We start from the raw sequence: 26,744 nt of genomic DNA on the forward strand, positions 1-26,744 counted from the left end.
CGACAACACACAAACTCCTGCAGGCCCTTCATACAATGGGACATGGTAGACACCTTACTCAATGGTTGTACTGTGGACTCTGCGCGCACCTTGAAACATCGTTGGATTTGCTTAAAACAAAGTGGACCGATGATTGCGGTCAGGACATTACACCTAGGGAGTGGACCTTTCTTCTGCAATACTCTAAGATAGTATCCCGCAATTCCAGATTCAAGCTGATACAATTCTTCATCTGTCATCAAGCATATCTTACACCACATAGGCTCAACACGATGTACCTTCAGCTTCGGCCCAGTGCCATCGATGTTACGCCGGCTATGCCGACCTTATACATATGCTCTGGTCATGTCCTTCACTTTCAGAATACTGGTCTAAAATAGGGTCGTCATTAACAGACCTCCCAGGCACCAATATGGGGCAAACACCAGACCGATATAGATTGGGATTATACCCTTGATCCCGAGGTTCTAAAGTGACTGCACGCTTTGTAAACCTGGCTTTACTCTTAGCAAAGCGACAATTAGCCAGGCATTGGGAATCGCCCTGGGTTTCCCCAAACATTTACTGGAGGGAAGAGGTGCTGCATTGGTCCCAGGCAGAGAGCAAGGCACTTCGCTGTGAGAAATACAGAGGGCTACAATGGAAGCTGATATCACTGAAATTGGACGCCCTGCTAGAAACATTTCGGGCGCAATCTAATACTGATGAGGTAGAACATTGAGGGCCATTAAGACCCTTATGGTTAACTCCCTGTCATTGCTACTGTCTGGACCCCGACCCCTCAGCCTTTTGGCTTAGGAACTACCCACCCTCACCCTCACCTCCTTCCCCTCCCTCCCACACCAGTGTGACATTACTACACAGTTAGCCTCAATTAGAACTTTACTTTGGTGCGACTAATGACCCCAGCAACAATTACACATCCCTTATGCTTTATTAGGATTATCAGCCCACACAATTTTCAGTCACTATTCAGACAGACAGAAGTTAATTCGGGTGGGGGAGAGAGGAATTGGGCCGGTTTACACACAACAACATTGTTGGGATGTAATATTACTTTATTAAATATACTTGCTCCATCTATTGTATTACCTATATACTGTAATGTACACCAGCACGTTCAATTGTATAGCAACAATGGTATGTTTTATCAAAATGCCAATAACGTTTGTGTTAAAAAAATGAGAGAATTTTGACAATAACACTCGACAGAGAGCTTGAGGACGCAGCAGCTAAAGCCTGTTTTGGTACTCAAGGTCTGAAGTACACATATGTCCTTCCTATGACCATTACAATTCCTTGACTTGCTTATTCATCCATTTAAGGATGTTACCGTTATATTAAAATGTGAGAAATGACCTCACCTCGATGTTGACACCACACATGGGGCACGTTTTGCAGGTCTTGGCAATACATTCCATGTTGATTTTCTCTTGCCATTTCTTGCACTTGATTTGTTTATAACCCAGAGGTGTTTCTTCTTCAGACTCAGTCTGTGGTGCCAGAGTAACTTCCTCTTTTTCTGTAAACAGATATATGTGTGAATACAAATCTATAAATTAATCAAGTTGTCATAGGACAATATTGGTCAGAAAGCCAAGCATTAATAACAAAGATTTCAATTCTTTAATGCCTTATTATTGAGTAGTAGTTTGCTATGACAGACTTAGGTGTGAACTATTCATGTAACTTTAGGACCAAGACAGTTTTAGATCAGATCCATCTTTCAATGTTTTATAGGAGAGTATGTTTCTGTATTCACTTTTATGTTTTGTTGAATCCACTGGTGTGTTTTCAGTGATTCCCTAAGATTTTGAAATTAGTGTTTATCAGTGTTTACACAGTTGCCTTCCACAAAACGTCATAAAACGTAAATTTTCCATTGTTTACATTACAGAATATGGAATATGCTCCCCTTGACAATGTGTGCAGTGGGCAACAGGAAGATCCTCACACATTTTACTACTTAGGGCCTGATTATGAGCTGGGCGGTTGAACCACCACAACTCCAATATAGTGGTGGTGAGGTGGCCATCAAGCCGACGGCCTCAACATTGCCATATTACAATGTTTCCAGTGGGCTGACCGGTGGAAATCGTCATATTATAACGTTTCCGCCTGTCAGCCCATTGGAAACTGTGCAGCGGCATTTGCAGCTGCACATACCTGACAGTGCACATTCTGAGGGTACTGTCAGGGCCTCCCCTGTGGCCCTCAGCGCTGCCTTTCCACCAGCCTTTTCTTAGCAGGGACCCCACCATGAAAAGGCTGGTGGAAAAGGCAGTCGTATTCAGCATGGCAGTGCCGAATTCTGCACCGCTGTGGCTGACCACAACTTTGACTGCCGCCAACCCATCAGGATCCCTGATCCGGGTGGAAGCAGCAGTCTCCTGGCAGTCCGATGGCCAGGATCATAATCTGGTGGTGGGACTGCCAGAAGTGTGGTGGTACGACCTCCACCGCAAGTTTGAAGGTCTCAAGACCGCCAAACATGTAACTAGGACCTTAGTAGTAAATGTGGGATGGACCAGTTGCAATAAGTGGAATTGAAATTGGAATTGGAAGGGGTTTCAGGCGCAGTAAGGGTGAGTTTAGAAACTTCTAAAAAGGAGTTTAGGGAAAGACAGACATGTACAGACCCAGAGTTAGTCCAGAATCACACGTGGCAAACCACCAGTACCTCAACACCCTCCCATAGAGAATAACTGAAGTAGGGACTTAAAATACCACCTTGTAGGAAATAATGTCAATATAAAATATTTAAACTTTTTAAATATATATATATATATACACACACATACGCACACACGAGTTGAACCTTAAATTTGATGGGGTCATCAGCAAGGAAAGTGTACAATTTTTTAATATTAATGTAGAGGTCATGTGCAATAAATTGGTGTCCAAATAACATAGAGCACAGCTGGTAATACTCTATTGCATGTGCAGAGTAGCCACCCTAAGAGTCTCATCAACAGTAATCCCTATGGGGAATTTCTGCAAGGTCGCAGATAGTGCAGTTCTGATGAGGCTTTTCAATCACAATGCATGACGATGTGCGATAGATTTGAAGAAAGAGGTTACAGAGCTTCTGTACTCAAATATGCCCTCAGTGAAGCTGGGAGTGTGTGCAGGGAAAATCTGTTGGCTGCCAAACAGTTCCAATGGAACTGGAGAATGCAAGATAAGATTCATCATTATATACAATCAAAAAATTAGGGAAGTCAGGAACATCCTGAATAAACATTCAGATGCTTTGAATGTAGAGAACAGCCTCACTGAGGTACTAGATGCCCACCCTAACATCACCTTTGGGAAAGGAAGGTCCCTAAGGGATAAAGTAAGTAGATATTAGGTTGTCTCCACTGTTGACAAGGCAGTTGCATCAGTCAGGTGTGGTAGTGTAAAGGGTGTAAGTCCAGCAATAATGTTAAACAGCATTTCTGTTCACTGTATGGGACTTTAGACAAATTGATAAATTACTAGGTTGTCGGTCAGATTACTGAGTGTATCCATTGAGTGGGCTAGAGGGTGGCCGGGCTTTAGTGTAGAAGGTGAGGGATAGTGTGCAAGATCCGATAATGATCTAAGGGCGATATCAGTGTCTTCAATGAGAGCCTGCATGGCTGGGGTCACTAGGAAGTGGTCAATCCGGGCGTAGGTTTTGTGTGCAGCGGAGTAATGGATGTAGTTCCTGGTGTCCGGGTTCTGAGAGTGCCATAAATCTGTGAGGTCACATGCCCCTATTTGGTCTGATCTCTGAGCTGATCAGTCCATATTGTTGTCCATTACCAGGTTTAAGCCCTTCTCCCATCAGGATGGCTGCATCTGGGGTTTGAAAGATAGGCATGATAACATTGATGATGAACAATTCCTGTCGGTCATTTGTGCATATATATTTGCTATGGTGAAGAGACAGATTCCCAGCTGTACAGCATCCATTTTAGGACATCCTCATTCCTCACTCCTCATCCCTACTTCTCATCCCTGCTTCTCATCCATCATCCCTACTTCTCATCCATCAACCCTACTTCTCTTCCATCATCCCTACTTCTCATCCATCCTCCCTACTTCTCATCCATCATATATTATCCCTACTTCTCATCCATCATCCCTACTTCTCTTCCATCATCCCTGCGTCTCATCCCTGCTTCTTATCCATCATCCCTAGTTCTCATCCATCATCCCTGCTTCTCTTCCATCATCCCTATTTCTCTTCCATCATCTCTGCTTCTCATCCATCATATATCATCCCTACTTTTCATCCATCATCCCTACTTCTCATCCATCATACATCATCCCTACTTCTCATCCATTACCCCTACTTCTCATCCATCATCCCTGCTTCTCTTCCATCATCCCTACTTCTCATCCATCATCCCTACTCCTACTCCTCATCCTCAGGGATGATGGAAGAGAAGCAGGGATAATGGATGAGAAGTAGGGATGATGGATAAGAAGCAAGGATGAGACACAGGGATGAGGAGTGAGGAATGAGGATGTCCTAAAATGGATGCTGTACAGCTGGAACCGGTATGCTAGGTTGCGCCCTTGTATCTCGGTCACCTTAGTGAGTATGTCACCCTTAAACCTTCCTGAGAATAATAGGGCAACCCCCCTCTTTTTTGTTAGAGATAGTAAACCAGAGCTGGTGGAGGAATCACTGCGAGCGCATGCGGGTACATTTTTAGGGAGGAGGTAGGTTGCTTGGAGTAAGCATATGTTGTTTCCTGAGCGCTCCAACAAGGAGAGTATCACTTTCCTTTTAATAGGGTTGTTGAGACCTCTAACTTTGAGGCTCATGACCTTAATGTCCATGTCCGATGGATGGAAAGTTGCGGAAAGAGCCCTGAGCTCTCGGTGGGGTAGGGAATGTTGTTAATATCAAGAAAGGTGCATAGTGCTGCTTAATATCAAATTCGTCAGGACGTAAGGATATACTGCTGAGCTGTGAGAAGGCCTCTCGACCCATACAACTAATAAAGAAAAACAGTAACCTATAAAAATCAACATTTGAGAATGTCCTTTTACGGTGGTAATCATGACCGTCGGCCTGACCTAGGATTGAAGAAGTTCCTGTCCAAAGAGGGGGGGGGGTCATGGCAGCAACATACTAGGGGAGAACTCCCGTCCCCCTACCCCCGCCTGTATGCCTACCCACTGCCCAAGAGTTTAAGTCAAAGTGCAGGTTTGGACCATGCTGTAGAAAAGTGCACCTTACGGGATGGTTATCCCGCACATTTTGCCTGATATTGATGCTGGCTTGACTGAGAGTGTGCTGGGATCCTGATGCTGGCTTGACTGAGAGTGTGCTGGGATCCTGCTAACCTGGCCCCAGCACCAGTGTTATTCCCAAAACTGTACCATTGTTTCCACAATTGGCATACCCCTGGTACAAAGCTAAGTCCCTTGTAAAAGGTACCAGGGGTACAAAGGGCTCTGTGACCAGGGAGGGTCCCTAACGGCTGCAGCATGTATTGTGCCACCCAAAGGGACCCCTTACCAAACACATGCACACTGTCATTGCAGCTTGTGTGTGCTGGTGGGGAGAAAAGGTAAAGTCGACATGGTATCCCTCTCAGGGTGCCATGCCCACAAACCACTGCCTGTGGCGTAGCTAAGTCACCCCTCTAGCAGGCCTTAAAGCCCTAAGGCAGGGTGCACTATACCACAGGTGAGGGCATAACTGTGTGAGCAATATGCTTCTACAGTGTCTAAGTCCATGTTTAGACATTGTAAATGCAGTGTGGCCATACTAAGTACATGGGCTGGGAGTCTGTCATTATGAACTCCACAGCTCCATGATGGCTTCACTGAAGTCTGAGAATTTTGGTATCAAACTTCTCAGCACAATAAACCCACACTGATGGCAGTGTTGTAAAATACACACAGAGGGCATCTTAGAGATTTCCCCTGTATTTTTCCCTGCCCCAGGGCTAGTGGAGATGCCCACCCCCTGGACCAAGCCCCACTTTTGGCAGAAAGTCCGGCTGGAAAATTAGGAAAAATAAGGAGGAGTGACCACTTCAATTGAGACCATTCCTAAGGTGTCCAGAGCTGAAGTGACCCCCACCTTGCAGAATCCTCTATATTGGTTTGGAGGACAGGGACCAAAAGGTTTAGTTTGCCGTCATCCCCAAAGGGAGTGGGCACAGGAAGGGTATAGCCACCCTCAGGGACAATAGCCATTGGCTACTGCCCTCTGACCCCTGTAACACCTCTAAATCTAGGATTTTAGGGCACCCCTGAACCTCGCTCACCAGATTCCTGGTGACCTCAACAGAAAGAAGAAGGACTGCTAAGCCGACCCAGCAGTGAAGACTCCAGGCAACAACTGACTTGGTCCCAGCCCTACCGGTCTGTCTACAGCTTCAGAGATCCCTGCTCCAAAAAGGCAACGCATCCTGCAGGACCAGTGACCTCTTTAAACCTCCAGATGACTGCCTGACCAGCAGAGGACCAAGAACTCCTGAGGACAGCAGCCCTGTCCACAAGAAAATCTCCATAAAGACTCTAGAACCGCCGTGGATCTGCATGTCATGGACACTGCAACCGACGCCCACGGCCCGAGTCCAGGTGGCCCACTGGACCAGAGGATATCCCCAGGCACTGCCGCCCTTGAGTCCATCCTAGGTTGACCCTATCGTGGCCACAAGGATGCCTGCAGCCTAAAACCAGAGGCTCCCACTGACCGCGACCGGATCCGACGAAGATTAACAACATCTAAAGGTACCCCTGCACACGTAGCCCCCTGGCCTTTGGGAATCCGACCGACAGTCCAACGATGTCTAGCGGGCGCCTCTCCTTCCTGTCTAGCCTTTGGTTTTGCAGAACTGACCCCCTAGACCCAGCCTGCAACCTTGTTGTAGCTCCCGGGGTTTCCTCATAAACAAGCATTGGGCGCCTGACGCTGTGTTTGCACCCTACACCCAGCCACTCCTGTGCCATTGGGAGCGTATGTTGGGTGCTGACTTATGCACCCCATGCCTTTGTCCTGAAACCGCGGCTACTTACCTGCAAGCTCTTTTTAACTATTTCCCCCAGTCCTCATAGGATTCCATTGCAAACCCAACACCAACTTCGACCTCTTCACCCGGCCGGCCCTGTGTTGCTGGTGGTATGCTTTTGGGCTCAACTTTAACTTTGACCAGTGGACACCCTAACCTCAGAGGACTAGATTCGTAAGTCCTGTATGTACCTGTTTTCTATGCTAACACTTTTCTCCTCATAGGAGTCTATTGACTCTTATGAAAAATTGCAGTGTTTACTTTTGAAACTAAAAAGTGTTACTTTTAAACTGTTTTACCGGCAAAATCCAAACAAGTACATTTGATTCATATGCATACTTGCAACTGTATTTACCTGCAACTGAGATCATTTGGTTCTAGTAATAAAGTAACAAAATATATTTTTGTTATATAAAAAAAATTGGCCTGGAGTTAGTCTTTGAGTGTGAGCGTCATTTATTGATTGTGTGTGTACAATAAATGCTTTGTACTACTCTCTGATAAGCCTAACTGCTCGATCACACTACCACAAAAGAGAGCATTAGTATTATCTACTTTAGCCTCTGTTAAGCCTCTGTGGAACCCCTGGGCTCTGTACACAACATACCTTATTTTGTTATCATATATACAGAGCCAGCTTCCTACACATGCCTCAAGGTTCCTCTGATTTGTCAGTTGTTCCTGATAAAGACTGAAGCACTGCTTGTCACTCTTTGACCATGGAGGTGAGGTCAGGCTTAGTGGTGAGCGGAGACCTCATGATACGCTGCCAACGGGGTGTCTTGTGTTTCTTAGGATTCGGAAGCAGGCAGGTCTGCAATGTCGAGGAGTTTGCAAACTTCCTTGAGTGATCTGAGTTGGAGCAATGTCTCATCATGGCATAAGTTAATAAGGAAAGGGTGGCCCCAGGAGTATGGAACGCCAAGTTTACGCATTAGGGTGGTAACAGGGTGGAAGTCACATCTTTTTTGGAGAGTAATCACAGATAAGTCTTGGTACAGGACGGGGTTATGCCCTCTGAGCTGCACTGGGTGGGTCTCTCGAGCTTATGAAGGATAAACTCTTTTGTTTGGAAGTTGTGGACACACACCAGTACGTCAGCTGGCTGGGTGCCATCTGGTATCGGGGGCACACAAGGTGTACTCTGTCAGTTTAAGATGTGTGTCCTGCTGATTCCCCAAGATCTGTCGGAACAATGCTTTCACATATTCCCAGAGGTCTGGGCCTTCTGTGCGTTTTGGGACTCCTCTTATCCGCACGTTATTTGTCTGTAAATGATTTTCTAGGTCTTCAGCATGTGCTTGGAGCTTGACATCTTGCTTCTTCAAGTGCCTAACTTCTTGTTGTAGCCAGTCGACCTCTTCCTCTCTAGCTGGGACTAGGAAGGAGCACCGTCCAGGCAGGCAGGCAGTCGTATGCCAGAGGGGCAAAGCGCAGGCGCAGGAGTCACGGGTCCACAGCAGTTCAGGTCATCATACCAGTCGCTCTGCCTCACCTGTGGTGGGGCAAGCAGGCCCCCTTGACTGCTGTTCTGTATATTCTGTCACACATCCACCACCGCCATCCCCTCAGCAGTGCTGCCAGCTGCTGCACAGGTCCCAAGGCCTGGGCCGGTACCCGCAGGGTCTCAGAGGGCCAATGGCAGGCCCATGAGGCCCCCGCCATCAGCAAAATGCTTTCGGTATGATCCAGTGCAGCAATAGTGTGTGAGCGAAGTCCGCTCGCAAGCCGATAGAAGCTCCACCAGGCCGCCACTCAGTGCTTCTTCGGCACCAACATGCATATTGTCTACTCTGATGAGACATCACAAATGTCTATGTACATCCCTCACTTACCAAGGGGGATGACCTTGCAACAGGTGTGAAAATGTTCACCATGTATGTAATGTGGCATGTCAGATGGACATCACAGCCTCACATGATGCTGCCAATTGTCAAAAACCATTAAAAACTAGAGGTGACTTGTATATGTCTGACTCTATGTTGTACGTAGACATGAATCTTATCACTATGCAGAGGACAGAGAGAAAGGACTTACATACCTTACCACTAGGACATTGGGAGGATTGACCTGTTGGTGGGAATTAACACCCACCAGGGTTGAAAAAGCAGTATGTTGGTACACATATTGCGCAGTCATATGTGCACAATTATGTGCCATTGGATTGAGGGGACAGCACAGATGAGTAACATGTCTCAAAATATATTTGTATGTGCAAAACTGTGTGCTATAGATGGCTAGTGTACATTAGTGCAGTTTGCACATACCACATTGTCAGAGCTAACATTCTGTTTGTTCACTCATTTGCCTGGTAGAGGGGCAAACATGTGTTAGGTCTGTACTTAACCCCTTGTGGCTGCTGTGCTGCCTTCAAAGACCCATTCAACTCAGGGTAGGCCACTGCCAAAATGTGAGCCAGTGGGGGGGTGTCATGTTCTGAGGAGCACCCCGTCATCGTTGGGAGGACTTCCCCAGCTGGGCCTCTGTGGTGTTCCAGGTCCAGCGTCTCAAGTCCTCCCACCTCTTCTGACAGTAGGTGCTCCGCCGGCTGTGGACCCCCAGGGTCAGCACTTTCTTGGCGATGGCACTCCAAATCCCTTTTTTCTGATGGGCATTGATCTGCATGTATGACATAGACAAGAAAGAGTATCATGTCTACGTTTACCCCACTAAAACAGGCAGAGTTAATTACAAGTCAGTTCAGCAAGCAAAACACAGACTATCTGGAACATCCTCACCACTGATAGATGAGCATATACAGTGAGGGTATATGTGAGGTGGAAACAGGCAGAGAACACGCATCTCCAGCACTAGTTGTCATGTTATCACATATGACCATACACCAAGCATATATCAAGATGGGATTTTTCAGGTGGAGTCTAGCATAACACTTCCACTAACCATGTGCAACAGTCACATTGTGGGTCAGGGACCATACTTGACACACTCTCCACAATGTCTCAAGACTCTAAATATGTCACCAAACATAAGTACATGCCCAGGACCTAAGCCATTTTTGGACAACTTAATCACCCAACATACTTTATGGACACAGCCTGAAACATTGCCCATCAGCTTTTGCTTGGAATATCAAAGAATAGTCGAGCTAATGAAACATATGTGTACATAGAACACTTACCTGCTCCTCTGGTGCATCATAGAGTTGTTCATACAGGGGTAGGACCTCCTCCACCAGCTTTTCCAGCTCCTTGGATGAGAAGGCGGGGGACCTATCACCTGTAGGGAATGGCATGATTGCTCCCAGAGGCAGTACACAGCAGCTCAGGTCGTGGAGTTCTTACTTACGGCAGTGTCAGGAGTCAAGTAAGAGATGAATTATGAGATGACGGTCACGTCCACCACGTAATAAACCTTCACCGCAGGCGGACATCGCCATTGGCCACAGACCACCAAAGGCAGCAATGTGTTCCCGTGGCAATGTCCACCACCGTAGTATCCGCCTTCCACAAAGGCGACTTCCGCCGGTGGTCACAGGTCGTTTCCTATTGTCCAGTACAGCAGGTCAGGCAGTCGTCATTTTAAGGGCCATAGATGGTCGGAAAAATTAATTTCTTGATGTGTCACAAGGTGTGAAACATACCCACTGAATAGTTGTCAATGTTGGCATTGAACAACCACGTATGAATGTCCAGATTGAAGGGACATGTTGTCATGTTGACATGTAAGGTATCCTTGGTAGCAGTCAGCACCCTCTTGGCATTTGGCAAGATAGTATTTGTGGCTTTTTAATGCAATGCATAGTTGGATGTCAATATAACAGAGACCCGCTGAGGCGTGTGTTTCCATTTCCATATCGTAATTGAGGAAAGGGCATGAGATTCCACTAATATGACATCATTACTATTGGTCTGTGCTGTGTACCATGTTCCTACTATATCACATGGCATGTCAGATAATTATGAGAGACATATGTATTGACACTTACAAGGGACACAGTGAGTGATGGATATATCTTCTTATTTTCTCTCATACAGTTAGCCTGGAATGAGAATGGTCAGACAACCGCCAGTGTACCGTCCACTAGCAGGCCTCCACACAATGAAGGATCGACATGTCATTCAGATTTACCGTCTGGATAGAAAGACAATCATGGATCTCTGTTGTCAGTTGGAGCCAGATCTGATGCCTGCCATTCATCATCCAAATAGCATAACACCCATTGTACAAGTCATGTCAGTGCTGCATTTCCTTGTCACAGGGTCCTTTCAAAATACTGTGGCCCTAACTACAGGTATGTCCAAGCCTATGTTCAGTCTGGTCTTGAAGGCTGTACTGTCTGCATTTTTGAAACACCTGGACAGTCACATCAGATTTCCACAATGTGAGGATTTGGCCCATGTGAAGGCTGATTTTTATGGTTTGGCACACATCCCACATGTAGTGGGAGCAATTGATGGTATCCATGTATCCTTGGTTCCCCCACATGGCAATGAACAGGTGTATTGAAACAGGAAGTACTTCCGTCCATAAATGTCCAAGGAGTCTGTTTGGTGGACCTTTACATTTCACAAGTATGTGCACAGTACCCAGGTTCAGTCCATGATGCCTTCATCATGCAAAACAGCGCTTTCCCACAGCTGATGACAACAGAACCCAGGAAGGGCCTGGCTGGTTGTTAAGTCACATATGTCATGTGTGTTAGTATCCTATGTCTGCTTCCAAATGTAAGGATGTCCAAAATGTATGTTTGCGCACATGTAACAATTCCTTGCAGGGGACTCTGGCTACCCAAACCGTCCCTGGTTGATGACACCAGTGAGATACCCAACCACACCAGGGAAAGTCTGCTTCAATGAGGCTCATGGAAGGACACAGCGTGTTGTGGAGCAGACTTTTGGGCTCCTGAAGGCAAGATACCATGGCATTGATAAGTCTGGTGGAGCCCTCCCCTACTCTGCCAAAGTGTTTCAGGTCATTGTGGCCTGCTGCATGCTCCACAACCACGCCCTGAAGCGTCAGATCCCACACATCCCAGATGAGGGGGAACCAGCAGTTCCACCGGATGAGAATGCAGAAATACCAAGTGAGGACAATAGTGATAAGGATGAAGGTGGAGACATCCGGGCAAATCTCATCAGTCAGTACTTGACCTGACTTTAAGTATGTGATGGTCTGTAATTTGACTGACTCATTGGCGTAGTGGGGGGGTTAGGGATGTTTGAGAAGGAACTTTGTATGACCATCAGACATGTAATTCATTGCTATGCAAAACATAGCTCAGGTTTTCATGCAAAATATTACATGGAGTTGGGACTACCGTGATGATCTCCTTTGTTAGTGTTTTCCACAATGCACAATCCAAGTTACCATTTATTTGAAACTTGTATTTCTAGGTCTTGTTTACCGTTACCTGCCTAAACTCCTTGTTCGACATTTTTACTTCCCAGATCTTATCACACTAACATCCTCATGTGGACATTTCTGAATTGTGTCACTGGCAGATGGGTTTAGCTGCTTAGACATGTGAAGTGGACATGGATTGATCAAGGTAATGTATGACATTATTTTGGTGGTGTATGAGTCCCATGCCCAGGCTGTTAGGGCAGTGGGATTGCAGTGTTATATTCCACACAATAGATCTGTTTACAGTGTTATCTGGGACTAATGGTGTTGTGTGTGATCATGTGTCTATGACACATGTCTTCCTGTGCAATCCATTCACTCAACCTTCTCTTGGTTTTCATAAAGGTACTATCTTAATTGTATGCAGCTGTCATTGTGTCTCCTCATTGCAGGCCACTGTGCATGTGTGTCAAGACTGACATAAATGAGTAGCATGCCTACAGATACCCGACTATGGTAAGTGGAAGTCACCTCTGTCTGTATTATGGGGTATTATGATTTGGTAAGATTTGGTAAGTATGATATGGGTAAGTGATAAGGGTTTAGCTAATGACTAATTGAACCAATCTGTTTGCCTATTCGGATAGACATAGTCTGACGTGTCCCCTACTATAGTGGTCTGTGGGATGTTCGTTACTGACACTTATGCTGATCACAAAGTTGTGAGGATGAACTTCACTGTGTGATCATTGGCATGCGATTAGCCTATTTGCAGCACAATGCTATAAATGGGGATGGATGATTGTCCACTTGTATCATTGCTTATGCATTGAACTCAGAATCAACAGTACATATGACCTGTCCCTTCCCACATTTTCTACATTTCAGTATATCATGTGCATTCAAGATATTTCACAGTCAACTCTTCAGCATAGATTAAATATGACTCTAAAACATATATTGTGGTTCAGATGTTTTTATTTACAAGTGCCAAGGAAAATAAAATGAATGGGATCAAAGCAAGGCCAGTGTTTTACTACCCTTGAAAAATGGACATTGGAAGTAGAAGAATCAGTAATGTGTATCAGTGGCACACAAGGGGGACCAATCATTAGAGGATCACTTCCTGGCATTGGGTGGTGGGGGTGACAGGCAGGAGAGTCTGAGGCATGCCCTTCCCCTAGCAGAGCCTCCATTCCACTCGCTGCCAGAGATGCAGAAGGGGCTGATATTATTGGCCAATGGAAGGAGTCTGGTGTTGTGGACATACCCTGCTCAGGGTGGTGTTGATGTCTCTCAGACCATGTTGGCATTGAGGGCCTTCCACTGTTGCTTGACTTCCTGGCGGTTCTCCCTCTGCAGCTGATTGATGTCCCACATCATGGCAAGTACCTGGCCCATCACGCCTTGGGACTGTTGGTAAACTTCCAGGATGTGGTAGATGATGTCCTGGCCAGTTGTATCCCTAGCAGCCTCAAGCCGCTGGCCCACACCATCCCTCCCATGCACCCTACCCAAACATGCCTGCGCCCTTGTCACAGTTTGCACACTGCCACTGTTGCCAGGTCCTTCATTGTCAGGGTTTTCAAGTTGTGACTCCAGTACCTGTACTGAGGGGCACATGATGGTTGTAACTGCATTTGGGACACAGATTTGGGGCGGCTGGTTGCTTGGGATGTAGAAGCAACAGGGCTGGGAGGAGTTGATGTGGGCAGATTAGGCTGAGAGCTGTAGACTGACCAGGTAGCCCAGATGGCCCAGAGGGGTCCTCATTGTCCACACATCCAGGCGTGCTCTCCTCACTGAGGGCTTCATCCAGCAGGGAAGTGGCTGTCTCAGGTGTCCTCTCCATGGTCCCAATGGCAAGTACTCCTGTTGAAGAAGTAGAACAGACAGTACAGATTGTAATGCAACATGTAGTATCCAAATTTGACAAGTAGATATACTTTGAGCCATGTATGTACAGATAGGCTTTGCCAGATCCCCTCATTTGACAGTGACACCTGCTTTCAGTTCTGGTGAACAGCTATATGGGATACGGACAATTCCGATTTAATTCACCTTGCTACAGGATGTCAGAGTATTTTGGCAATTGGATGTCTGTTCATAAACTCACATCTTGGCAGCTGTGTAGTTTTATATTTTTCATGTTACCTCCCAGTTAGCAGTAGTTCATTATTGAGTCAACAGACATCTGTACAATGTCATGTGGAAACTGACCTGGCCATCAACTTAGGTGTAACCATTCTAGCTGGCTATATGTGTCAGGTTACACTACATACATGTGTGTTCCCCCAGGTGAGTAGATTTCAATTGGTGATGGGAGATAGAAGGGCCAGTTTAGCAGGGGACACAGCTATAACTGGGTGTTGGTGGTATTCTACTTCCAGATGCCCATAGCATTGCTGTCACTGCCATAGCCTGTACAATTGTGGAGCATTCAGGTGCGCTTACTCTATTGTTTAGTTAACATGCAAGGCAATTGTCATTGTGGTAGACTGTTCCGGTTTAATAATGGAGGAACAGTGCCTGCTGGGAGTTGTAGTGCTGTTTGTTCCTCTACTACCCACGCCATATACAGATACTGTGTCCCCAGGGGAGTCTATTTGACATGTTGGATGCCAGGCAGGTCTATTCCGACAGTTGGACACAGGGGTGGTGAGTCAGTTCACAAGATGTCAAAAGGTGATCAGCGAGCATGCAAGACAGAACTTTTGGGTGACATTATTGGTGTTGTGACTTACCCGACTCCACTCCCCCAAGTATTCCTGTCAAGCCCTCAGTATGCAGGATGGCCTCCTATGATGTGAACGTTGGGGAAGGAGGTGGGAGAACCACCGCCAGTTTTGGTGACCACCAGCTGTTGCCTGGCAGCCATGGAACTGACTGTCCCCCTGAGGTTGTTCCATCTCTTCCTAATGTCCTCCTTTGTGCGTGGCTAGCTGCCTACAGAATTCACCCTGTTGACTGTTCTTTGCCACATCTCCATTTTCCTGGCGATAGTAGTTTGCTGGACTTGGGCTCCAAATAGGTGTGGCTCTACTCTGATGATTTCGTCCACCGTGACCCTCAACTTGTCGTCAGTGAAACAGGGATGTTTTTCTGGGGGCATGGTGGTGGTCAACAACACAGAAAAGTGATGTAAACGGATGATGAGGTGTGGGTGCTGTTTTGTGAGGGGGTGACGGGTGGTGTCTCATGTATAGGGTACTATTTTGTGTGTTGGGTGTTGGCTAGGTGTGGGATGAGTAGTATTTGAGGTATGGAGGGGTGCCTAATCTATGGTTTGTAATTTCTATGTGCACGAATAATAGCTACCTTAGGGCAAGAGTTATAGTTACTTGAAAGAACTCTCACCATAACAACTGAATTTCTATGGTTTTATACGTTTAAAATGTGAGCCTATAATGTCCCTGTAACCTTTCTTTTTTTAAGTGAAAAAAATATATGTGTGTGCGTGTGTTTGTGTAATTCACTGTTGAAAGAAGTATAAAACAAATATATTATATTAAAATATTTTTTAAAGCGTTTTAATTTAAAATCAATTTATTTTTTTAAATAAATAATTATTTTTTAATTTAAATTAATTAAATCATAACTTTTTATAACTTTAGGACAAAATATAAAGATTTTACTTTCAGGTGATATTTTATTAATAAAACAAAACAATATTTTAGGTCAATGTAATATTTTGAAATTAAATATTTATTTCATAAGTAAGTTAATAGTGTTGAAGCCTTTTTTAAATTTTGTTCTACATTTATAATAAATATTTTAAATTATTGTACATAAATATTTAGCATAAACATATTTGCACTATTTTAAAAAAAAGTGTAATAAACTTTTTATCTTCTTTTTTTTCTTTTCCCTATACTTTACTATAGGGATATCTTCCCCTCAATGGCATGGAATTTTGCCTACATCTGAAAGTTACCTGAAAAAACTTTACACTATTAACTTAGTTTAGATTAAATATTTAATTAATTTAAATATATTACATTGAAATTAATTTAAAAAATGTATTTTTAGAAATACTGTCCCTAAAGTAAAATGTTTGTATTTACTTTTGTATTAAACATTACAATAATTATTTATAAAATTGATATAAATCAATTTAATTACTTAAAATAAATATAATTTTGTTTTAGTTTTAAGAAAGGCTACTAAAATATTTTATCATAAAATATTTATTTTTCACTCATAATTTTTTAAAACATTTAATTAAACGTATATGTAAGTCAAAATAAATGAATTTGTTTTAACATTATTTGTTATGCGTTTGTTTTTGTTTGTTTTTGAAGTCCCTGTCTCCATCAATTTCTATTGGAGGGTGTTGCAGTATGAGTGAATGGGAATGTGTGGTGCGGGAAAATATTAAAATTTTATTTCAAAATATATATATTTGTTTTTAATCCAGACATTAATACAACACTATTAAAAATAACTAAATTACTTTTAATAAATGTTATACAACACTGTTAATCATTTTTATTACATAATATACATTAATATTTTTTTTTACTTTAGATGGGAATTTAGAATTTCAAATTGTAAATAACCAAAAGTAGTAAAGTTCTCCAAAGTGTAATTGTAAATTTACTTGTAGTAAATCTACACATTTAGATTTAGCTTTGTGAATAGGCCCCAATGTGTTTTATAGGACTGTTACATATTGTATATTCTTTATAGTGGTTTAGGTTAAGAGTGAAAACACCCAAGTAAACCCTAAATCTGGAAACCAGCAAACAATGAAGGGAGAAAGAAAACAGAAAAAAACATTTTCACATAACACAAATACCAAATAGCTGATGTCTGGTCTTCTTTTCAGCTGTCTTCTATAAAAAGCCACATTTTGTTAGCTACTTCCATTAAAAAAAATATATAAACATTTTTAGCACCTAAGTTTTTTAGATGGCACTTTATTGTCTAGGATGGTTATTTTATTTGTAGAAATGCAGGAAAGTCTGTGGGCCTCATTAGGAGGCAGGTCTTCAGAACGCCTCTGGACAGTCAGGAACGCCACTGCAGTTGCGGTCTGACTGCTACATAAAGACCGTGATGGTCAGACAGCCAGGGTTCTGTCGTCTCTGCCGTGATCGGTGATCCCGATGGGTTGACGGCAGGTGGAGGTCGTAATCCGCCAGGGCAGCGCTACATGCCATTGCGAGTTTGCGAGTTTGGAGGTCCGTGGACCTCCATGGTGGCGGTGGTGGCAACCTTGGCAGTCAGACCGCCGGATTACAAGTTTGGTAGTTAGACCGCCAAAAGACCTCCAGCACCGCCATAGTCAGTATGGTGGGGGGCCGGTGGCCAATATTGGAGATCCGGGCATCGAGACCACCATGGCCATTACGACCTGTCAGACCGCCAGTGCCATGGAAAGCTTGGCAATCAGGCAGGTAAGGGGCTAAAAACATGGGGCTCCAAGGGGTACAGCCCCCCAGAGGGGCGTGTCAGGGCCCCCCCAAAAAATTGGGGTTTGGGGCACACTTTGTCCTGTGCACGGCATGGCGCATGGGCACAGTCTGCCAGTTGTTGCCGACAGGTAGGAAAGCATGACAGGCAGTAGTTCCATTCTACTGCCCGCCCCGAGGGAAGCTCGTAATCTGGCGGTCATAGGACAGTCGACCGGGAGCCATTTTAAAGACTGCAGGCATGGTGGTCCAGTGGTCCCCCTGCCAAATTTGTAAGAGGCCTTCTATCTCTAAGGGCAGTGCTTCATTTAAGCCATTGGTTGCAGGTGTCCTTCTCCGAACACAGCATTGTAAACAGAGCCACGCAACACCAGTGTGGTGTTGGTACTCATTGGTACTCGTTTTTGGAGACCACTACTGATTTTTCTTCATCAGATTTTCACCCAGAACAATAGAGAGAAAAAAAACAAAAGGGGGAAGGAAGGGCAGAAGAGACAGACGTTAAAATAGTGACAAAGGAAACAAGCATTGACAACGGCATTGACAACGGCATTCTTTCTTGCTTGAAAGTTAACTGAGACCAAGTGGCAGGGATATCAGTGCAGCAGTTTCAACAACACAAAAAAAAAAAAACAAGATCGATGTTCTATGTGTATACTTCTGCTGCAGGATTTTCTGGTGACCATTTGAAGCCACTGTAGGCAGCAGACTGGTGTTGCGTGGCTCTGTTTACAATGCTGTGTTCGGAGAAGGACAAATGACAAATCTACCACTGGAGAATCCGAAAGGTTCCTGTGGGCAGGTTAAGTTAAATAAAACAAGCATTGGCAAAGTTAGGATCTACTGACTTTGCCAACGATTGTTAGCCATGCTGTACAGCACCCATGATGCTGTGCAGCTTGGCTAAAGGATTTTTTTTTTTTTTAAAGCTGTTATGATGCAGCGGTTGCATCATTTTGTAGGTGCACACAACATGCATGTGTGTGCCTATAAAAAGCAAACATTTTCTTTTGAAATTGCAGTGTGGTGGTGGTGAGCATCACAGAGGGCCAGTGTATGGCAGAAGCAACACTGCAGTGGTGAGGGAGCGCCATCATGGGTGTGGAGAGGTAGTGGAAGGCAACAAAAGGAGTGGAGAGGAGAAGCAAAGGGCAAGAGAAAGAGGGTGCAGGTGGATAGGACAAGCAACTGACCAGACAGCAATGGAGAGCGTGTGGGAAAGAGGCAAACATGTGAGCAAGCAACAGCAGCAGAATACAGGGATGGGGTGGAGAAGCAGCAGGTGAGAAAGGGTGGTGCAGGTGGAGGATGACAAGAAGCAACATGGAGTGCTTGGGTGGGGAGAAGAAGCAATGGTGTCATATAGGGCAAGGGGATCACACAAGGGAGTGAGATGGAAAACATGCATTTTCAAGAAGAACTTACACAAAAAAAAGACTAGTTCCCTGAAAATGAACATGATAGGCAGCCAATCAAAATCATTGTAAAGAGGTAAGGCTTCAAGGCAGGGGAAAACACAAGACTGACGGAAGTAATCAAAAAGAAGCATGAAAATGATTTTAAGCACTGGACGGGCTTCAACTCCCTATATGTTCTTGGTAAGTTCACATTATGTCCTTCAACAGATAGCGCATGCCCTCCGAAGTAGGTTTGACCTAAACCAAAGAGAGTAACAACAAATGGGAGTATGGCAACTGAGATTAACATTAAAGGCATCCATTCTTGACCAAGGATTGGCTCTGCACAGTACTGTATACACAGCTGCCTCACAAAAGACAGTTGGTTGGTCTGTAGCGAAACTGCAAAATGCTGGGATGATAAAGAACCACAAAGAGTAAGATTAAGGGCAAGGAAATGTCTTTTGAAGCATGAAAGAGGCACGAGGTGGAATCAAGTCTAATCAGCATTGGTATGTGACACCCCAGACATTCAATAGTGGTGACTCAGGATTTCTGACCAAAACATTGGGTCCCAGCACTTATACTTTTTACAAATTAGGCACTATCTAAGGGCCTCAATTAAATGAATTCAGTACTAACAAAATGGTAGATAAAGTCCAGTAAAACCAAGGTCTGAAACAGTAAGCAGCATACCTTCAGGCTGAGCGCAAAGAGTGACGCTGTGGTAGGCCATTTTGCAAAGGTCACAAAAAACATAGCGGCATTTGGAGCAGATTCCCATGGTGCCTCCTGGTTCCTTCAACACTGGAGTCTGGCAGTTCAGGCGGGGGCAGTAAACCACATCTGCCATTGACTCCAAACTGGACTGCAGGAGGAGACGGTCATAGCGTGAAAATAACTCATCTGCGACCAGTTCCTTGACCTGCAGCGAGACAAAGGTTATCCCATATAACATATACACTATACAGCCTTACTGATTCTTAGTAAGATGCTGCTATAAGATTTTGTATTACCACACACAAAAAAACCTCTGGAACTTGGCAAGATTGTGCTCCGAAAACAATTCATTGGTTAAGATAGTGATGGAATAGCACAGATTGCTATCATCCCTGACGTCACAATCATTACCTATATGTGACCATATTATTGAGATTAATGTTAGAAGTAATTTAGCATTGAATGCACTTGACAGGCATTGTGAAGTGCATTCATTGTAATGTAAAAGATGTAACCCCACGTGATATAGTCCCTTTGACAAACAAATGTAATAATTCATGGTGGTTCTGAAACCATCCTCATGTTGTTTAGAAGTGATTTACCCTGAAAGGATAATGAAGTTCATAATCTTTATAGTGAATATTAGTGATTAACATTGAAGAAATTTAGTTTTCCATCATATTCATTTACATGTATTGCCAAAGAATTTCACTTTGCACTTACTGGAACATAGGAGTCTAAACTGACAATGTATAATTGACATTCTATGTTGAAACAATTTACATGCACAGTATAAGTATAAATTGAATTAAAGGTGCCATAACGTATTTCTCTAATTTAGTTGAACTAGGCCTGAATCATATTTTCTCTTAAACCTGAGAAACAGTTTTCCATTTTCTGCTAATGTGTCATTTCTTTTAGGTGTTTTGGGCAGAGAAATGTTAGTCTGGAAATAGATACGCTATTGTCTTATTCATATAGAGCCTGAGAAAGTGGCCTTGAGAGATACACCAAGAGACTGAAGACAAACGGGATTGTCCTGATTCAACCCTGTTACAAAGTCGTATGGAAAACCAATGATGTTTACCTTTTTATGATGATTTTGGAGAAGAATGCAGATTTTGCAAAGTACCCCGTGAGATGTGAGAAGATGGAACTGGAACTATCCTGATCAGAGGAAGTGTTATATAATCAATTTGTAACTTTGACTAGGAGTGTCACAATTTTAGGAAAGGCAGACTAATCCTAACCCCGAGCAGAACTATACTGACAACGCTAAGCAGAGATTTCCCTAGGACTTGGAGAGATACAGACATCTAATCCATTTATCCACATGCTTGCTGACTGTAGCTTAGGCTAACACTTGATTCCCCAAGAAAACCTTTGACCAAGCTTCTGATATGCTGACACCTTCCCTGTTTCCACAACTTTTTGCCTTCTTTAGTTATCTACCTTTTGCCCCTGATGACGTTTTTAAAATTAATTTTTAACCTATTTTGACTTTTTGCTCTTTGTCCTTGTGTCCTGTAGATTGGAATATATGCATTCTTTAGGTTTGTTTCCTAACTTCCTGATTCCTGATTGCCCGTAGCTTATGTAGTTAGATGATTTATGTTTGTACTAATTTGTGACAGATTGAACCAGCATTTGTTTTAAGAGCACCAAAATCTCTGATTGATGTTTTGCAATGCCATTTCTGAACTGCTTGTGTGTCTTATGCTGATCCGACTACAGTACTTCAGGAAGTTTAGGTATCTTATTGCTATTCTGTATCTTTACAGTATGATTCTGAGATTTGTATACATTAATTGATTAATAACTTGTAGTAAGACACTTTAAGTTGATTTCTGACTTGGGTTTTCAGTGTCTGACCAAGTTGGTTTTACGTTTTAAAATGTGATGATGCTGAATGGATTTGTTTCCCTATTTCCAGTTTTAGCCATCTGCAGGACTTCAATATTGTTAACCTCATGTAGAGCATAACAAGTAACTGCTCTATCACCGACAAACCAGAAAGCAAAACACCAGCAAAAAAGTACTACTTTTGGTCAGGAAAATATTGTGTCGTAGTAAATAACTGAATGCAGGACTGGAGACGGGCGGCACCTGGGTGAGAGCTTCACATGTGGCACCTCCGCTGTTTCCCAGGCTTTGTTCTGCCTCAGGTCCTGTGCATGTGAGCTCTTACAATAGCACTCTTCATGATTTGTTGAAAGTTATTTGGTACTCAAGCCTTGAGCATCCAGAAGCAGCTGCTTCAGTTGAACACACACACTCTTGTTACTGGCAAACAAACCCACACATGATTTCAAGGTAGCAGTAATCTGTTTCCACTCTCTGCATTGTCGCCTATGCAAGCAGACAGAAGAAGCATGGTAGTGCAATGGCGTACAACACTTAATAAAGACATGTCTTGTGCTAAACCAGCCAAAGTACTATCCAGAAGCAATAGATTATGTCCAGTCATTTTGTAATTTTGCATCAAAAAACGATGCAAGTGCGGCACTAAAAAAGTATAAATATGGGCTTTAGAGTTTAAATCCAGTCCTGGACTAGACTAATTAGAAGTAATATTTCATAGGAAACAATATTTGTGTCAGCAAAATCATCATCACATATATGCAAATAGCGAACAGATGTTTCCTACCCTTCAGTTGGTTACAGCAGTGTAAAGGGCAAACATCTTTGCTTCTGGGATCCATGGGAGATAATCTGTTCATGATTTGGTGTATGTTGTAGAGGTACTCATACCCTATCAATCAATGGATTGATGCCAGAGAAACAGTGAGGCAATGATGACAATGCTATGACCATTTGGGTAGGGCCAGGGACATGGAATTTCATCCTGTTCAATCAATAGCAGCTCCTGCTGCCTGGGGGTCACAGACATGTAATCAGAGCTTGAGCATGTAGTCCATGCTAAAGGGAACTTAACAGCATTCAGACTAAGATTTGTGACACAACCTTGGGCTCATACTTCATTTGTAATAATGAGTTCATATTGCATTTTCCCTGTTATTTGTTTCAATATTATGGTGTGTTATGGTATGCTAGTTTATTGTTTTTATCTTAGGCGTATGTATGCCACTGACATGTCCTCTGGGCAGGTAAGTGCAGAAGAATGATTGGAAATAAGACACTGTTTATCTTTAACCATCTATGATGTGGGGTACGCCTCAGCTGCATTCACAGCCACAAAGATGGAGAGGAACTTGCCTTCATGCCAGTGTTCAGTAAAGGATAAAACAGAAGGCTTTTTAGATGGGAAACAGTAACTGCAACGAAATACGAACAGAATACTACTCACAGGAAGTGTGTCATCCATTTTGTACTGGGAAGTCCTCAAAATGTAAGGATGTGAGGTCAGCCACCTTAACTTGGGTGGTGGCCTGGAAGTGAGGTAGGTAAAATACATACTGATAGCCACTTTGTTGGTGACTATTGCAGTGGCCACCACTCCTACCTTTGAGAGCCCTCTGGAGAGCCATAAGACAGAAGAAGCTACCCTTATCAATCACCAAGGAGAACCGTGGAAGAATGCTGCATCCCAGCACCATCATGCATCCTGCCAGCTACATTATTCAGCCTGCCAGAACATTCTTGCATGGGGGTCTGACACTAAACACCACATGCCCGACAATCCCATGAGCATAGCACAATGCAGCTAAGGCAGCAGCAGATAGGTACAAGAGGTAGTTAGAAATGGCTGGGGCCATTAGCAGAAGCAGAATCTATGTATAGCTGTGAAAGGTGAAAGAGCAGTGTAGTCCGCTGCCTAGTAAGGAAGGTGCAGCCAGAGTGCCCCAAGGGCCAGAGATGTTAAAAATGGCAGGCAGGAAAGCAAGCCCCAATAAATAAAGGAGCAGTGCAACAACGTCTAGGCCTCAAGAGCTCACATATGGCAGTAATAGAAATTAATGAGGTCGAAGCACCGAGGACCCCTCATGCAAAGATCTGTAATTGAATTGGGAAATACACAATCTAGGTTCTAGTGTGGAGTGATCCTCTAATACTCTATGGCGGGGTGATCCTAATCTGTTATCTCACAATTCTGTGCGCTATGTAGACCACCTGACTTCAAAGGCCAATCTCGGAGTAAGGTAACAGTTACCTTCTCTTTCAGCTGCCCTGCAGATGGGAGTCATTCAGTTTCTATTTATCAGGAATGAATAATAATGGAGCTGATGGATCTTTCTCCAAGGAAGTAGCCAAGGTCTACACCCCTTCTCATCCTTGATTTCAAAGTAGGAAAGGGATACAGAGAAATTTAGTCTATTGTGAAAGCAGTAGCAAAGTTCTGCTTTTTTGCCAGTAGTCATTGATATGATATCAGTTTGCTACTGGGAGAGACATGCAACCCATTGATATTTCAGACAAGCAGTCCCATTATGAGCCGCTGAGTTCCCTTCACAAACGAAACAGACAGAGATCAAAGTATTTAATTAATAAAATATTGAATAACACAAGAGGAATACCAGAGGTTGGTGATGCAAGGTGCAGGGCAGGATGTCCAGGTTTAGGTCAGGGAATTGAGGAAGTTTGCATCTTCACTTTCTTACATGGTTGGCTGAGAGGGTCAGATCCTATGAGAGACTCTATGTCCGACGGCAGTCAACCGGTAAGAAAGAGAGGCACTTCATGTCTCTTTTGTAAGAATGACAGATCTGACCTGCCACCCAAACTCACACAGTGTACCTTTCTTTCTAGCATAGTGTCTGAAGCCCAAGTTCTTAAAGTGGCAATGAGAGTTGTTTTGGCCACAGGACAAGAGAGATTGTTCAGTCAATAAATCACTTCCATGTAAAGGCCTTACTCTAAGTAAGTAGCTGAAAGAAACACAGGACTTGATTTAGAGTGTGACAGATTTGATACTCTGTCACAAAAGTAACAGATATCCTGTCTGTTTTATAACAAGCGGCATAGCATATAATACATTTGTAATATGGTGGATGGGATATTTGTCACTTTTGTGAGGGAATTTGTCATCTGCTGAAGCTGTATCATGCCCACTGTGTTTTCATTTCTATCCATTAGTTACAACAATGAGAGTTACTCTTGGGTTTCCAATTCCACAGTGGATAGTCCAGTTGGTTAAGTTGTTCTTCACAACGTTATTTGTATCCACCGTCTCCTAACCTCAATCAATGATAAGACTACCCAGCCACACAGATGCAAGAAGTACGTCACATTAGAATCAAAATAAATCAACTTCACTATAGCAGCACTTCTATCCTCAGCAAGATATCGGGCCCGGCCACCACAGTGCTTTTGACGGCCACCTAATTTAATGATGTCTACCCTTCTAGTAATATTATTCCCAGAGCGTTGTGGAAACCAATGTCCTGGATAAATGATCCATGTATGCAGTGCCTTGCAAAAATGGTTGACCTGTTGACACTTATATTATTGCAGGTTATAGACCCCCAAAGCTATTTCCATTTAACATTAAATGAAATAAGTAAATTTCCAAGAATAACACAACTAATGTCCCTGTGGATTAGTGATCGACTCCCACAGGAATATTAGGAACATTCGCTCACTTCAGGACATTCAATCTGTAAAAAACATTATCCAGCTAATGAAAAGATAGCAGTTTGGATACATTGTAAGGGTTTTCCTCATTTTGGACAACTCTGCTCTGAGGAAATCTATCTTCCCTGACACACTAAATTAAGTGGGGGGATGTGGAGAGGATGTACAGGAAAGCTGATAAGACATCTCTCTTTTTTAGTAGCTATTTGATTACCAACTTTTACCTCAAAGATTTTCTCTACTTCTTTTCGAACCCATAGTTTATGCAATTACTTCAACCCGCCATGACGTGTTGCTCCTTTGTAGATGGGAGTCATAAAGATTGATAGTGGGTTGCTCAATAGAGTCTATAAACCTCCTTCTGCCTATCACTCCAAGCCCTGCCAAGACTGGACTGTGATAAAACCCAACATAGGGGTCAGTAGAAAATATGTTTGAGCACACCAAAAAAGAAATGTAAAGGCTTCAAGAAATAATACGTACTCTCCATACTGTTTTTAGCCACCTTCAACCCAAGGCAAGACGAAAGGGGAATCGTGTGCACATACTACATCACCCTTGGGCAAGGTAGGAGTAATACAATGCGCCAACACAAGGTGAAGGGCATACACTACTCAAACGCCTGGGCCTTTGGTTGTAATATTTATTTATTACAAAAAACGCCATGCCATCCACAGGAAAGGCCAAGAGAGATTTTCGTTTAAAGGTAGCCTCAGGACAGGAGTGGAAGCGTTGTGCGTAAACATTCTACTAATATCGGAGCTATTTTTTTAAGGTCTCCAAATGCATACAAACACTGGGAGAGACTTAAAAAATATCAAAGCCTTGTGTTTAAAGTTATGTGCCAGACTTTCTGGTTTTGGCAAAGTTATAGCTGGCGGGGCTTTACAGAGTAGATATAGGCATGACAGAGTGGCAGGTGCAGAATCTGGCAGAGTGCAGGGATCATGCAGAAGGACTGCAAGAGGGGCAAAGGAGCACATAAAGTGGCTGTAGGGAGATGGGGTACACAGTGAGGCAGCAGAAGGTTGAGAACACATAGAAGGCAGGCAAGGGGATGCCCCTTATGGACTGCAGGGAGGAGCACTAGGTGCACAAAGGGACTGCGTGGTGAGGTTTATATAAAAAAGTTTAAATGGAGTGAAGACTAATTGACACATTAAAATAATAACTAAAAGGACATGAAAATTCATGAGTTAAGGTGCCACCTTCACCTTGTGTACAATCCTCACTATACCAAGTCACACACACACACAAACACACCCACACACAGAAATATATATGTACATTCACTGAAGAAAAGTCAAAATATAAAGTAGAAGTATACAGAGGTCTTCTAATAATAAACGATCTAGGGGCATATTTATACTCCG

General features: G+C 43.6%; 1 protein-coding gene across 3 annotated transcripts in view; it reads right to left on the reverse strand.

The window, feature by feature from the left end:
* Positions 1–26,744, reverse strand: part of LOC138304556 (E3 ubiquitin-protein ligase RNF14-like) — a 146,658-nt gene that overhangs the window by 94,863 nt on the left and 25,051 nt on the right. For 2 of the 3 annotated variants that reach the window (XM_069244709.1, XM_069244711.1), the window contains exons 5-6: positions 19,816–20,044; positions 1,365–1,522 (exon numbers count right to left, since the gene is read on the reverse strand). In XM_069244709.1, coding sequence (XP_069100810.1) covers positions 1,365–1,522; positions 19,816–20,044 — 387 coding nt within the window. Of the gene's footprint in view, positions 1–1,364; positions 1,523–13,268; positions 14,181–19,815; positions 20,045–26,744 lie in introns of those variants that run through there. The other variant, XM_069244710.1, reaches the window with a different exon arrangement.

Source organism: Pleurodeles waltl, chromosome 7 (assembly GCF_031143425.1).
Source record: "Pleurodeles waltl isolate 20211129_DDA chromosome 7, aPleWal1.hap1.20221129, whole genome shotgun sequence".
Classification (NCBI taxonomy): domain Eukaryota; kingdom Metazoa; phylum Chordata; class Amphibia; order Caudata; family Salamandridae; genus Pleurodeles; species Pleurodeles waltl.